Here is a 12,903-nt window from a genome sequence, read left to right as displayed (position 1 = left end):
CATGAGTGTTCCTCCTCATTACATGCCTATTTCTACATAAGTAATATTTTAGGTAGATTAAAAACAGACGTTTCCCACCGATAATAAAGTCCAAAGTAATTTAAAAAATTACATATTTATTTTAGGCATGCGATTTGACAGTTGTCGAAAAGAGTATATACTTGTCAGTACATACATCTATCTCACGTTTTTCTCTTCTACCATTTGACAGATCTCCATCATCTTGTGAAATGTATTCTTCCATTCTTCAGAATCGTTGAAGCAACGCTTGTTACAAACACGCGAAAGCTATGCAAAGTCTAATTTCGACCCATATGTCACGGCCAGGTATAGCCCCGGCGATTATCGTTAGACTTACAAGCCACAGGTCACGGGTTCAAATCTCAATCGTCGCATACGTAGAATGTAGATATTACAGCTTTTTTAATTCATTTTTTTTATGTTTTATTTATATTATAAGTTGATAAGTACAAGCTACTGCAATGACATTAAATACAAGGACGCACAATTCATAATAAAAATGTTTTAAAAATCTGGGTTTAAATTGCATTTATAACATTCTTGTTGATGCTAATAACGTTAACTTCTTATCTGCTTAGGAAAAAAATCGTTCATGCCATAACCAACTTAGTGTATAAAGACCTAAGTATCAAAATTGCAAATGGAACTGCGACATACTAAAAACTCTTTATCAAAATACCTTTTGTCATAATATGCTCAAATGACTTAAATGTCAAAATGAATTGCGAACGAATATTGAACGAATGGAGCCGCTACCAATATATAATAAGTATGTAGGTATTAGATATTTCCAATTTATTCCATAAATAGAAATACCTAAAAAAGGCCGCAATTTTACTTCTTCATTACATAAACTTTAAAAATACCCTACTGTATCATCTTTATCTTGGTCACTTGTACTACGTTCAGGACTCGAACCTGCAACCATTTGAAACAACGATTCAATCTCCGATCAAGGCCTACTTAGGTACCTACCTAGTGAGGGCCTGCTAAGCCAATAATCCTGGGTTTGAATACCGATAAGGCCATTATTTTTGTGATGAGCAAATGACCACAGAATATTTGGTTCTAAATCATGGATGATTTCTATATATTTATGTATCTACTTATATCCTTGTATATGTAACCACAACACAAGCCTACGAGCTTAGTATAAGATTGCCCTATAATATCATAATTAATTACTTACCACTTCTAGCCGATGCTCCCAAGCTAGGCCAAGCCAAGCTTAAAAACAGATAAACACCAAAAAAGAGAAAACACTTCATAGTAATCAATAGTTTATACGTAACTAATCTTATTACCTACGATATTTCCATTTTATATATGTTATCATTCAAGATAATATTTAGAGGCCTCATTCAAAACGATTCTAGTGAATAAATTCAAAACAACGTTCAAGAAAATATTATTTAGAGTATGCGGTTTCTAACTTCAAGAAGTATTTTAGATGTGATCTAAGTAGACTCCTTATAAAACGTTGGAGCTCTGTTTTTATTCCTTCACATACCTACTACCGTCTCTGAGAGGTATTAGGTAGCTAATACCTCTGCATGATCATAATCTTATTTATTATTTCATTTAGACCTGTTACATCTTGTTGGATGATTTCAACAGCGTGTCAGTTCGTCGTTCATGACTGTACAACCCTATACGGGACCGGCAATTACGGCCGCATTTCGTCTCTACTTTGAAAAAATCTCGTATCTCAGACTGCTCCTCAAAGTTAAAACGCAGTAAGTCTATATGCATTTCATAGATACTTACTACAATTTTCTTTTCATTAACAGAAGAAGATACGAGTTTTTTTTCAAAGTAGTGACGATTTGTGACAGCAAAAATCATTATTAGTATCATTACAATGCCTGACTTCCTTAGTAAACAACAAGCTCTTTCGTAGGTACTAAAACGCCAGCCAGCTGAAATGGCAATCGTTGACGCTAGACGCCGACCGAAACACAGTCTGGCTCAGTCGCACCAATACGAAAGAGCGATATAGATAGACAGTTACGATAACGATATTATAATAAGCGTTTGTGCATTTGGCTACGTAGGTTGCTTAGCTAGTTACGTCAATGAATAACAAATATTGGAAAAAAGTGACGGATTGATTATGAATATCATGATTGATGACCGATAACAACATGTGATTAGGTCTAGACTTTATACAGAGTGGGGCCTGTAACAAAGGCGAATAATTGAACTCTAGGCTATTCTCCTTATACTGATCAACATTTGTTCGGCGACTTTTAAAAATAACTTGTATTTTGACTTTTATCACCCTTGAAAGTTTTTTCTAAGAGGTAATGTATTGCGAATTCTGTTAAGTCTAAAGTCAATGACAACAATAATGGCGTACATTGAAGCTAATATTTATTTTGTATGAAAAATTAAAAATTTAAAGACTTCATCATTTTTAAAAGTCACTGAACAAATGTTGATCAGTATAAGGAGAATAGCCTACAGTTCAATTCATCGCCTTTATTACAGGCCCCACTCTGTAGATGTTGCATATACCGGCTGATAAATAAGGTATCAAAGGAAACGGTTTATCTTAATTTTATCATCAGATATCTATCGATATCTGATGATAAAATTAAGATAAACCGTTTCCTATTTGCTCTATTTAAAGGAAATTCCGATTTTTTCAATGTTAAGTATTGAAGGTATCGATGAATTGATGGAAAAACATCTTATTAATCATTATTACGTTATAAATTAGCGTTTTTCATATATCTAAAACAATGATGAAAAAAGATCAATAGATAGCACCGGCGGGGCCAAAATCGCTGTAAACAGCTAAGATACTATCTATCAACATTATAAAAACCTCTCCCTAGATAATTTAATACCGGTACCCATCGTACCCATTAGTCAACAGCACCGTGCCGTGAAGTTAACCCTCCCGCCGCTGCCCTAATTCAGCGCTGTAAATCCTTCACGACCGTCACAGAAGCAGCTGCATATTGAAATTGATGACCAACAGCGGACGCTAAAGATGGCTTCTGTGGTGCTAGTGAAGTTTTTGGAACATTCTATTCAATTGCTATCGCGCACACAACACGTAATAAGTCCCACAACAAGATAGTTGTAACCGGTCGATAAGCGTTATGCGCACCGATGTAGATCGGAGGTAGCTCCGACATAAAATACGCCTTACCCTCATTACCTACTGTTAAAATTATGATACGTAGATTTAAATTTACAAATGCTTTCTTAATAGATAAAAATGTTATTTTCATGTTAAGAAATTATTAGCACTTAGTTCTCTGCATGTTACTGTGTAAGTTACTTTAAAATTTACTTTGTATTTCTCATGTCAAGTGAATTGTATTCTTTTTGAGAAATAAATGTCTTAAACCATACATTAACCCTGTACACTGATTCAAACTTTCACGATTTTTACACATATTTAAAATTGCAAACGGGACTTAATCCCGACGGACGGGACGGCACGGACGGGACGGGGGAAAGGGTCAAGGAACATATCGCAGCTGTCAAGAATCGCCAGGTGAACAAGTCTGCCGTTGCTGAGCACTTGCTACAGTCAGGGCCTAACCATTGGATTGAGCTTCACAACCCTAAAATTCTCTCTACAGATCGTGGGTATTATAGTAGAAAAATACGTGAAGCTGTAATTTCACCACCCCCTTTCTTCCCGTGGGTGTTGTAGAAGGCGACTGTGGGATATGGGTTAAATTGTGGCGTAGGCGAGAGGCTGGCAACCTGTCACTGCAATGTCACAGTTTCGTTTTCTTTCAACCCCTTATTTGCCAAGAGTGGCACTGAAGCTTTAGTAGTTTCATGTGCTCTGCTTATCCCTTTATGGGATACAGGCGTGATTAGTGATGGGTCGTTACCGGTATTGAAACAAAGGAAACATAATGCACTGTATTATAACAAAAAATATTACCTACCTAACGTCAATTAGTAAACTACCAATATTACCAATAATATTACCAATACTACCGAGTATTTTACCAATCTTACTGGTAATATTACTATAGTAGTATGATATGAAAGTTACAATGAATCATAATTTTAAGGAATAATATGGCGAAAATATGACGAAATTTTTTTAAATCTGTTTTAATTTGTTGTATTAAGGTACCGTACCAATATTAGGGTTCCGTACCTTAATGGAAAAACAGAAACCTTATAGGATCACCGTCCGTCTGTCACAGACACAGCTAATTTTCTCCGAAACTACGGAATCGAATGAAATCGAACTTGAAATGATAGACGTATGTAACCTTATGAACCGAAGACGGACATGTAACTTACATTAATACATTTCTATCATAGGGGTCACTTTTGGGGGTAATGTAAAAAATAAAAATTAAAGATTTTTGAATGAAAGTTTCTTACATCCTATCACATGAAAGAGCTTATTATAGAATTATAGGCATCTCAAAAATGTTTGTTTTTAATTAATTTAGAAATAATTTAAGAAAAGAGGCAATAAATAACCCGTTCCAGAACCGAAAGGTGGTAAGGCGGGGTTAGACAGCCGCTAGCTTTGCACTACATCTGTAGCAACGTGTCTGTCTGTATAAACATTTTCATTTATGATTTTTCCCAGCTAAACCATATTTTTGATCACCTGTAGTACCAGGGCCGCAGATCCGGAAGGCGAAATAATAGAAATTTTCCTGCATACTCCATATTTCCTATCACCAGTAGAACCAGGACCATAGAACCGAAAGCTACTGGTAAGGCAGGGTTACACAGCCGTAGACACACAGATTAGTTTATGTATTGGAAATAGTAGAAAATTAATAGGGTAGTATTTTATTTTTGCTTAAATCCCATCTAAACTTATAAATTTTCGTTAAACTGTAAATAGTAGAAAAATGGTCCGATAATGGAGTTTCACTTCTTACTGTACCTCCGAGTACAAAAGAGAGAGAAAAAAAGCGGCCGTCCTACTCGCACTTGGCGCGTTTTTTTTTTCACATTACCTATTCGGTACAACAACACATAGTTAACACAAAGTTATTGGGTACCTAATGCAGACTTGCATTAAAGTATTACAATAGATAGGTACCGTAAACTGGGGTTATATTGATCAGTTTATAGTTTAAACTTATCTAACTTCTAAATTTAATAAAAAAAAAATGGGAACATCAACTTTTTTTAGTCTTTCGCTGCTAAAAATCTAGAAAGGCTAACAAAATAATGTACGGAGAGAAAAAAAATGACGAAAACTAGGATTTTTTGGTAATCGAATGTAACCCCTTACAGAAGTATTTTATTCAAGGAAACATAAAAATCGTTTCGCAGGTTCAAAAGTTACAACTGTTTAATGCTATTTTGAGGTTACTTTGATCAAAAATTACCATCTTCGAAAAATCAACTTTATTTAAGATTGTCTCAATATTTATCACAAAATGAGATCAAATTTAATTATCAGCCTCAATAAGTACCTTGACATAATACACAAATTACACAATAATCAACTTTGTGTAAGTATGGTCAATGTTACCCCATGCAGGTGATCAAAGACACCCCACAAACTAAATAATTAGTAATAAAATGCCCAGTTTGAATTTTAACACAAAACTCAATACAATGATATACCTAAACATATTTCTGGCAAGCTAATATTCACTGTGAACCTTTTACTTTAATACCCACTAAGTTACCCATATAACCATAATCGGTCGCCGTTCCTACGCAAATCCTCCTATTTTGTGTACACACAGGTCTTCGGGTCTCAATGTTTAGTCGCAGTACGGTCGACGTTTAGTCGCGGCGACCCAAATGGGGACGATTGGTAACAGGCACAAATGGTCACAGAAGTGACAGAAGTGTGCACTACGCGTGCACACATTGTTACCGTTTGGCGACTACTTTCCGAAAATCATTCGTTCATTTCATTCTTTTCAAATGGCGACTGTCAGAGACGTCAAAGTAAAAAAGAAATAAAACCATTTGACATTAAAATGTAATGGCGTAAGAATTTGTTAAAGATAAATATTGTTTGCATTTGTAATATAATGTGGGCTAATTACCATGGCCAATTAAATTGCTCGAGTGATTTCATAAAATAAGTCTAAATTTATCAACGCGCCATCAATTTACCTCAGTTTAACCAGTAATAATATTATTGACTACTCGGTGTTTGCGTGTTATGTATATTGATTGGTGAAGTTTTAGTGCTCCGGTGCATACACTATACTGAAATATTAAAAATAATGCCTAGAAAACCAATAAAGTTGTTAAAATATGGATTAAGACGGTAATATTCCATGTAAAAAACAGTCGCCAAACGGTCACCAAACGGTCGACAAACGGTCGCAAAATGGTCGCAGCGTACACGCGTGACCGAAAGCTGTTTTCAAAATGGCGTAATTCTTGTATTATTTTTTCCAGGTATCCTCAAACTTTATAAACAATTAAATATGCCGTCGTACTCAGTTGCCCTCACTAAAGAAGATTTAAAAAAAAATGTAACGTGCGTACCGAGCTGCTGGGTTGTAAAGGATCGGGGATCATATTATTATGGTCTTCTATAGAGCAACTAGTATTTTGCGGCATTTCACAATTGACACTTGTTGAAGTAGTCGTCAATAATATTACTATCAACATTAATTTCAGCGATCTGTACTTCTTTTGTCAAGATTTTTGTATAGATAAGTGTCTACAAATTTGTAATGTTAAAGAGACATAAATAAAACGTAGTAGAGTAAATAAAATGTTTTTTTGTAACCCAAACAAAATACTTGTAGATACGAGTGCGGAAAAGAGGAAAATCGATACGAGTAGCGATAAATTAATACACGAACGAAGGGAGTGTTTTAAATCGACACGAGTTGTGAATGTCCTTTTCGCACGTGTATCGTATGACGATTTTCAGTACCTAAATCCAAGCTAAGAGTTTCGACCAGACAAGAAATGAATCATTGCTTGATTTGCTCGCACTACTGCGTGTAAAAAGCAGCATCTGTACTGAAAAAACTATCATTGCGGAACAGAAATTCTATTAATATCACTCTATTTCATTTGATTCCTACTTTTATTGTGTAAAGCAACACTGCACTTCATTTTTATCAATAAGAATTAAAAATTATATATTTAATACATTAAGTAACTATAAAGTGCTTATCTATTTGTATTATCATTCTGCACTTTTCTTAACTTTCCCACATTTCTATAAAATGTCGAAGAGTGCTTAAATGGTCGTCGTCGTTTATTATTATTTAATTCGCTCATATTTAAATGATTCAAAGCAACCAGTCCACAACTTCACAAGAAAGTTTGAGAAACCTTCGTATTTCAGATTGTCATTTGCGGTTACAGTGGTTTAGGAGCAGTTCGGTAATCAGACCTACACATGTGTGTACAAATTCTGTCAATGTCACTGTCAGAAACCGTTCTGACAGTGACAATGACAGCCACAAATTCGTCCACATGTTGTTACCGTTATGTGTGCAAACGTCGACTAATAAAGTGTCGTTAAAAGTCATTCTGACAGTGACATTGACAGCCACAAATTCGTACACATTTTGTTACCGTAACGAGTGCACACGACGACTACACTTTGTTATTGTAACAATACGGTCGCATTGTTTGCACGACGTTACCACGCGTTATGTCACATTTGACAGTTAGTTACTGATTTGAAGATTTTGCGACTGAAATGGTTGTATGGGTAGTTTAGAAGTTATTTGAACATGATAAAGAACAAAAAAAAAAAAAAAAAAACATGATAAATAGAGATAAACTATACTTACATTTTGACAAGTGATTTGCACTATCCACGACCATACTTGTTCACTGCGTTAGTGCAACTAATGGTAGTAACTATCGATAGTGCCAACGCCGTTAAAAACACCCCTAAAAATGGACAGGTGCGTTGGGACATGTAGAATATTGCGTTTAAAGATAAAACGAAGTTTTTATCAATGTAACCCCAAGTATCAAAGTAACCCCAGTAGTAAAATAGTTTTTATATTTAATGGTACAGGGACAAAATATCCAAATATTACATTTATCTGCCACAAGCCACGAGATACCACAAAATTATACGAAGTATATTTGCAGTTGGTGACAAGATAGGAAAGGAATGTTTCCAGTAAGACTGGTAATTTACTCGGTATTATTGGGAATATTACTAGTAATATTGGTAATTTACTCCCCGAGGCACTCTACGAGTTTTTTTAAGTTTTATGATGGTGACTTAGTAATACATAATTAAAAAAATAACCATCGCGTCTCATAAAAATCGCAAATTTTGTATATTACCCGGTTTTGGTAATATTACCGGTAAGATTGGTATTTTACTGGTAATATTCCCAAATGGAAAAATACTGGTAACGAGTATTTTACCGACGACCCATCACTAGGCGTGATTATATGTATGTATGTATATGCTGCAGATTCGTCCCATTTTTATCAGAACCCAGTTCTGATGATGGGATCCTGGAGAAATCTAGGGAACTCCTCAAATCTGAAAGGCATGCATATGGTGATTTTTGTGTTTTTATAAGAACAGCATGCATTTACGTACGGAACAGTGACATTTGGTGCAGTGAAACTGCTGATGATGATCAGAACGGAACTCCTCAAATCTGAACGGAACACTTATAGTGATTTTGGTATTTTTATAAGAACAGCATGCATTTAAGTTCAGAACAGTGACATTTATTTGTTAGGAGATTTGTTCTCTTTGTTAAGCATAATAGTTTTCAAGTCAAATTTTGTCAAGCTCAATTTCTTATAATCGGATATCGGAATTCGGATTCATGAGGAATTGAGGAAACTCCTTAAACCTTAACGGCATAGGTACGTATATTCATTTGTGTTTCCATCAAATAAAGATTTACATTAAAAGAGGTTTTAAAAAATACCTACACATTTCTACATAATCCAACATTCGCAAGTACCTTTCACCAGAACCCCAAAAGCGGCGGTTTTTTTTTCTTAAAAATTATATTTACCTACACGGGCGCGACCATCTTATGAGCAATTCCCGAAAAGTTTGTACATTTGGATCACGTCTCCGATTTGGATAAAAATTGGTAGGCTGATAGAGTCCATGACGCTGAGCAAGATCCACTAGGTTTCCCAAAATGTCCTGGGTTGATTGTATGAAACTTTCCTTTTTTGTTAAATGTATAGAAATCTGGTAACAAAAATTAAAATTTTGAAAAAACCCTCGACTGCGACATAGTAGACCGATTTTCATGAAACATGGCTAAGAACACTCCCGACTAACTCAGCTTTCAGACAAAAAAAATAAATCTAAATCGGTTCATCCGTTCGGGAGCTACGATGCCACAGACAGACACACACACAGACAGACAGACAAACAGACAGACAGACAGACAGACAGACAGACAGACAGACGGACAGACAGACAGACAGACAGACACGTCAAACTTATAACACCCCGTTTTTGCGTCGGGGGTTAAAAAAGGGAAGGTTTCATACAAACTTATCGGGAATTGCACTTTTGTTCGTTTCTATTTTTAATAAAACATTTCTCCAAAACATTTATACTTGTGTAGATGGCGCCACTTTAAAAGCTCAGCCACACATGCGCATTTTGGGTCCCCCCACATCTACGACATCGCGTCGACGCGGCGTCAGGCTTTGCCCATACAGTTTGCCCGACGCGACGCTCGCGAGACGCTAATTATAGATGTGGGGGGACCCTAACGAGCGCGGATTGCGAGCGGAACGCCAGCGTTCGTCCGGCGCGCCGCTAACATTGGGCTCCGCTAACGCTACGCTAACAAAACAATGTGTGGCGGAGGCTTAAGGGTCATTTACAGCGCACGCAAACTCGCTTGCGAATTTAAGTTACATTGCGGATTGCGGTTACATCCAATTCAGCCGGCCGATCAAATGCCGCATTGTATTGAAAGTACCGTCTACATCACGTCGCGTTACTAGTCACGTGTGCCTGCAATTTGTTCAGTCGGTCATTAATTGCGACTGACGCGACCCGGTCACGATCCCAGGATGCTTTATATATCGCAAGACATGAGGTGAATACGGATTTTGGGTCCAACTGGGCTGAACTGTAAATTGTTTGAGATATTTGAACTGTTTAAATAAAGCTAGGAGCGGTATTTTGATGTTCTAATGTGTTTATGTTTAGATATTTCTCATAACTGCAAGCACAGTCAGTAAAGTAGTAACAATATTTACAAGTTTTAATAAAAATATACAGATAATTTGTGTGAGGCAATTAAAAAGCAGTAAATTATTAAAACATTTAGAATAATTACCCAATGAAAGCTTTTGGAACGTTGTTTTGTTCGCTATTTTGTTGAAAAAATATTTGATGGGAATAAACCTTGACAGAAATAAAGTGCCTAGGTATAGGTGCGTTATCGAGATTATGAGGTGCAGTTTCCTGATCTGGGGGGTTACCATGACGTGCTAAAGCCGTTTAGTTTAGGTTGAGAGAGAGGGACGGAGCTATGTAACTGCTATAGCTGTGTCCCTTTCTCTCAACCTAAACTGAACGTCTTTAGTACGTCATGGTAACCCCCCTGATGTTTTTATTCAGGGAAAAGCGACTGGTAAATAATAATATACTTAGGCTAGAATATACCTAAACGATAGAATATTGTACATGTACATAAGTTCCGAAAAACTACCCAAAAGTTCCGAAAAACTGTTCTAGATTTTCAGAGGGAATTCCCCGGCTCTATAACCTCAACGCCAATTCTTCACATGAAGTTTAATGTAGTTTATTAGTTAAGTATCATAAAACCCTAAACCGACAGAAAAAGCTCACCCATGAAAAATGAAAACGACTTTAATGGTTGCATCGCATTTTATGCAAATTAAATTGAGAGCTAGACATTCACGAGGTTTCCCGTTTTATTTCAATATGTAAACCCGTTTAACGCGACGTATCCGCAATTGCATGTAAATTGAAAGTGTGGAGGCACCTTTTTATTTTGCTGCTACGTAGGAATTTCGTTCGGGTTGGGGCGTCCATTTTATAAAAGCTGCATTATTTTAAGCACTCGGGTCGAATATACTGGAGTAGCATGTAGGCATGTGTTAGAGATTCATTGCGCGTCTATAGTGTAGCAACTTTGGACTTATATGACCGCTTGTTTTTGCATAATACAGACCGCATACAAGAGAATAACAGTGCCCTCTTGACAATAGCCCCCCAGACGGGATTTGCCCCGCTGTACCTTATATCACTTATTGATAACACACAGAATATAATATGTATTCACCTCTCATTAATATCCACTCCTCGTTAATATAAAATACCTTGATTGGCTCTCCGCTTGATTAATCCAGAGTACTTACCAATGGAAATATATTATTCAGCATGTATATATGGCACGTGCTTATCAAGAACATTCTCTAACATTCTTATTGACAATAATAAACTATTGTGTCATGTATGTATATACAAGCTTTTACCTGCGGCTTCGCTCATGTTCAATTGGAAAATTGCAGAATGCTCCATACAAACTACCACCCCCCCCCCCCCATTTCAGGAAAGTGGGGGGTCAGAATGAGACAAAAAGCTACTTCCTACTTCCTATGCTTTGCCCGGCTTTGTTCTAATTAGAAACGATCGCACGGGTAAGGGCGGCGGCGGTGTAGCCATTTACCTCAGAAGTAGCATTCCGTACAAAATTCTGAGCTTGTCTCCTTCTCTATACTCTGGTTCTGCGGAATGGATACTTCTTGAGGTGAATGTCAAAGGAGTCAAGGCCGTACTGGGTGTAGTCTATTGCCCCCCTACTATCGATTACTTTTCTGATCTAGAAAGAGTTTTAGAATCATTGAGCTCCGATTACACGCATCACGTCATTATGGGTGATCTTAACACAGATCTCTGCAAAGACACTCCAAAAAGTCGTAAACTGCAATTCTTAATTAAGTCTGTCAATTTCTCTATTTTGCCCCTAAGTCCAACTCACCATACTGCTTCCTCCGATACCTGGCTGGACGTCATTCTTACTTCTGCTCCTAATAATGTTATAAAGCACGGTCAGCTTCTTGCGCCCGGTTTCTCTCACCACGACTTAGTATTTGCATCTTATAATATCAAACCGGGAAAGTGTAAACCTGCCGTTATATACTTGCGTAATTTCGCTAAAGTCGACTCTGATGCGTTGCTCCGCGACGCCGCGGCAATCGATTGGTCCCCAGTGTTCAATACTACTAGTACTGAAACGAAAGTATCTCTTTTTAATGCTGCAATACTAGATATTTTTAACAAGCATGCGCCTTTGCACAGGGTTCGAGTCAAGCGGCCTCCGGCGCCGTGGATAACTGAAGGTGTGCGCATGGCCATGCGAAAAAGAGACCGTGCTTTTAAAAATTTTAAGCGTAACCGGACTGACGGAAACTGGACACTTTATAAAACTGCCCGAAATAGGTGTAACCAACTGGTGCGTTCAGCAAAGAGGCAGTTTATCCATAAAAATGTAACTTCATCTTCCATGGCTGACACCTGGAAGTTTCTAAAGTCTCTCGGTCTGGGAAAACCTGTTAGTCACCTTGATAGTACTTCTTTCCCACTTTCGGACCTTAACAGGCATTTCTCGTCTGCCCTCTCCGTTGATGACAATGTCAAAATTAACACTCTCTTCGAAGTTTTGGCTCTACCTTCAGTTGGCACTGTCCCTTTCTCCTTTTCACTTACTAGCCAATCGGAGGTCAGGGCTATCATCAAGTCGATTCAGTCTAAGGCAGTTGGTTGTGATGATATCAGTCGGCATATGATAGTATCTGTTCTTGACTGTGTGCTTCCTATGCTGACTGATATCATCAACTCATCGCTTTCTAGTGGAGAATTTCCATCCATCTGGCGCAGAGCGTTCGTCATACCTCTTCCAAAAATAAATAGCCAATCTTTAGTTAGCCATTTCCGGCCAATTTCCATACTCC

At 37.2% G+C, this 12,903-nt stretch overlaps 1 protein-coding gene across 1 annotated transcript in view; it reads right to left on the bottom strand.

Moving 5' to 3' along the window:
* LOC125235827 (endochitinase-like) overlaps window positions 1–1,327 on the bottom strand; it is a 42,671-nt gene extending 41,344 nt beyond the window's left edge. The window contains exon 1 of the mRNA XM_048142422.1: window positions 1,211–1,327. Coding sequence (XP_047998379.1) covers window positions 1,211–1,289 — 79 coding nt within the window. The 5' untranslated portion in view covers window positions 1,290–1,327. The remainder of the gene's footprint in view (window positions 1–1,210) is intronic.
* Between the last annotated feature and the right edge of the window lie 11,576 nt (window positions 1,328–12,903).

The sequence above is a fragment of the Leguminivora glycinivorella genome, chromosome 18 (genome assembly GCF_023078275.1).
Source record: "Leguminivora glycinivorella isolate SPB_JAAS2020 chromosome 18, LegGlyc_1.1, whole genome shotgun sequence".
NCBI lineage: Eukaryota > Metazoa > Arthropoda > Insecta > Lepidoptera > Tortricidae > Leguminivora > Leguminivora glycinivorella.
This window is presented reverse-complemented; position numbering and strand designations above follow the sequence as displayed.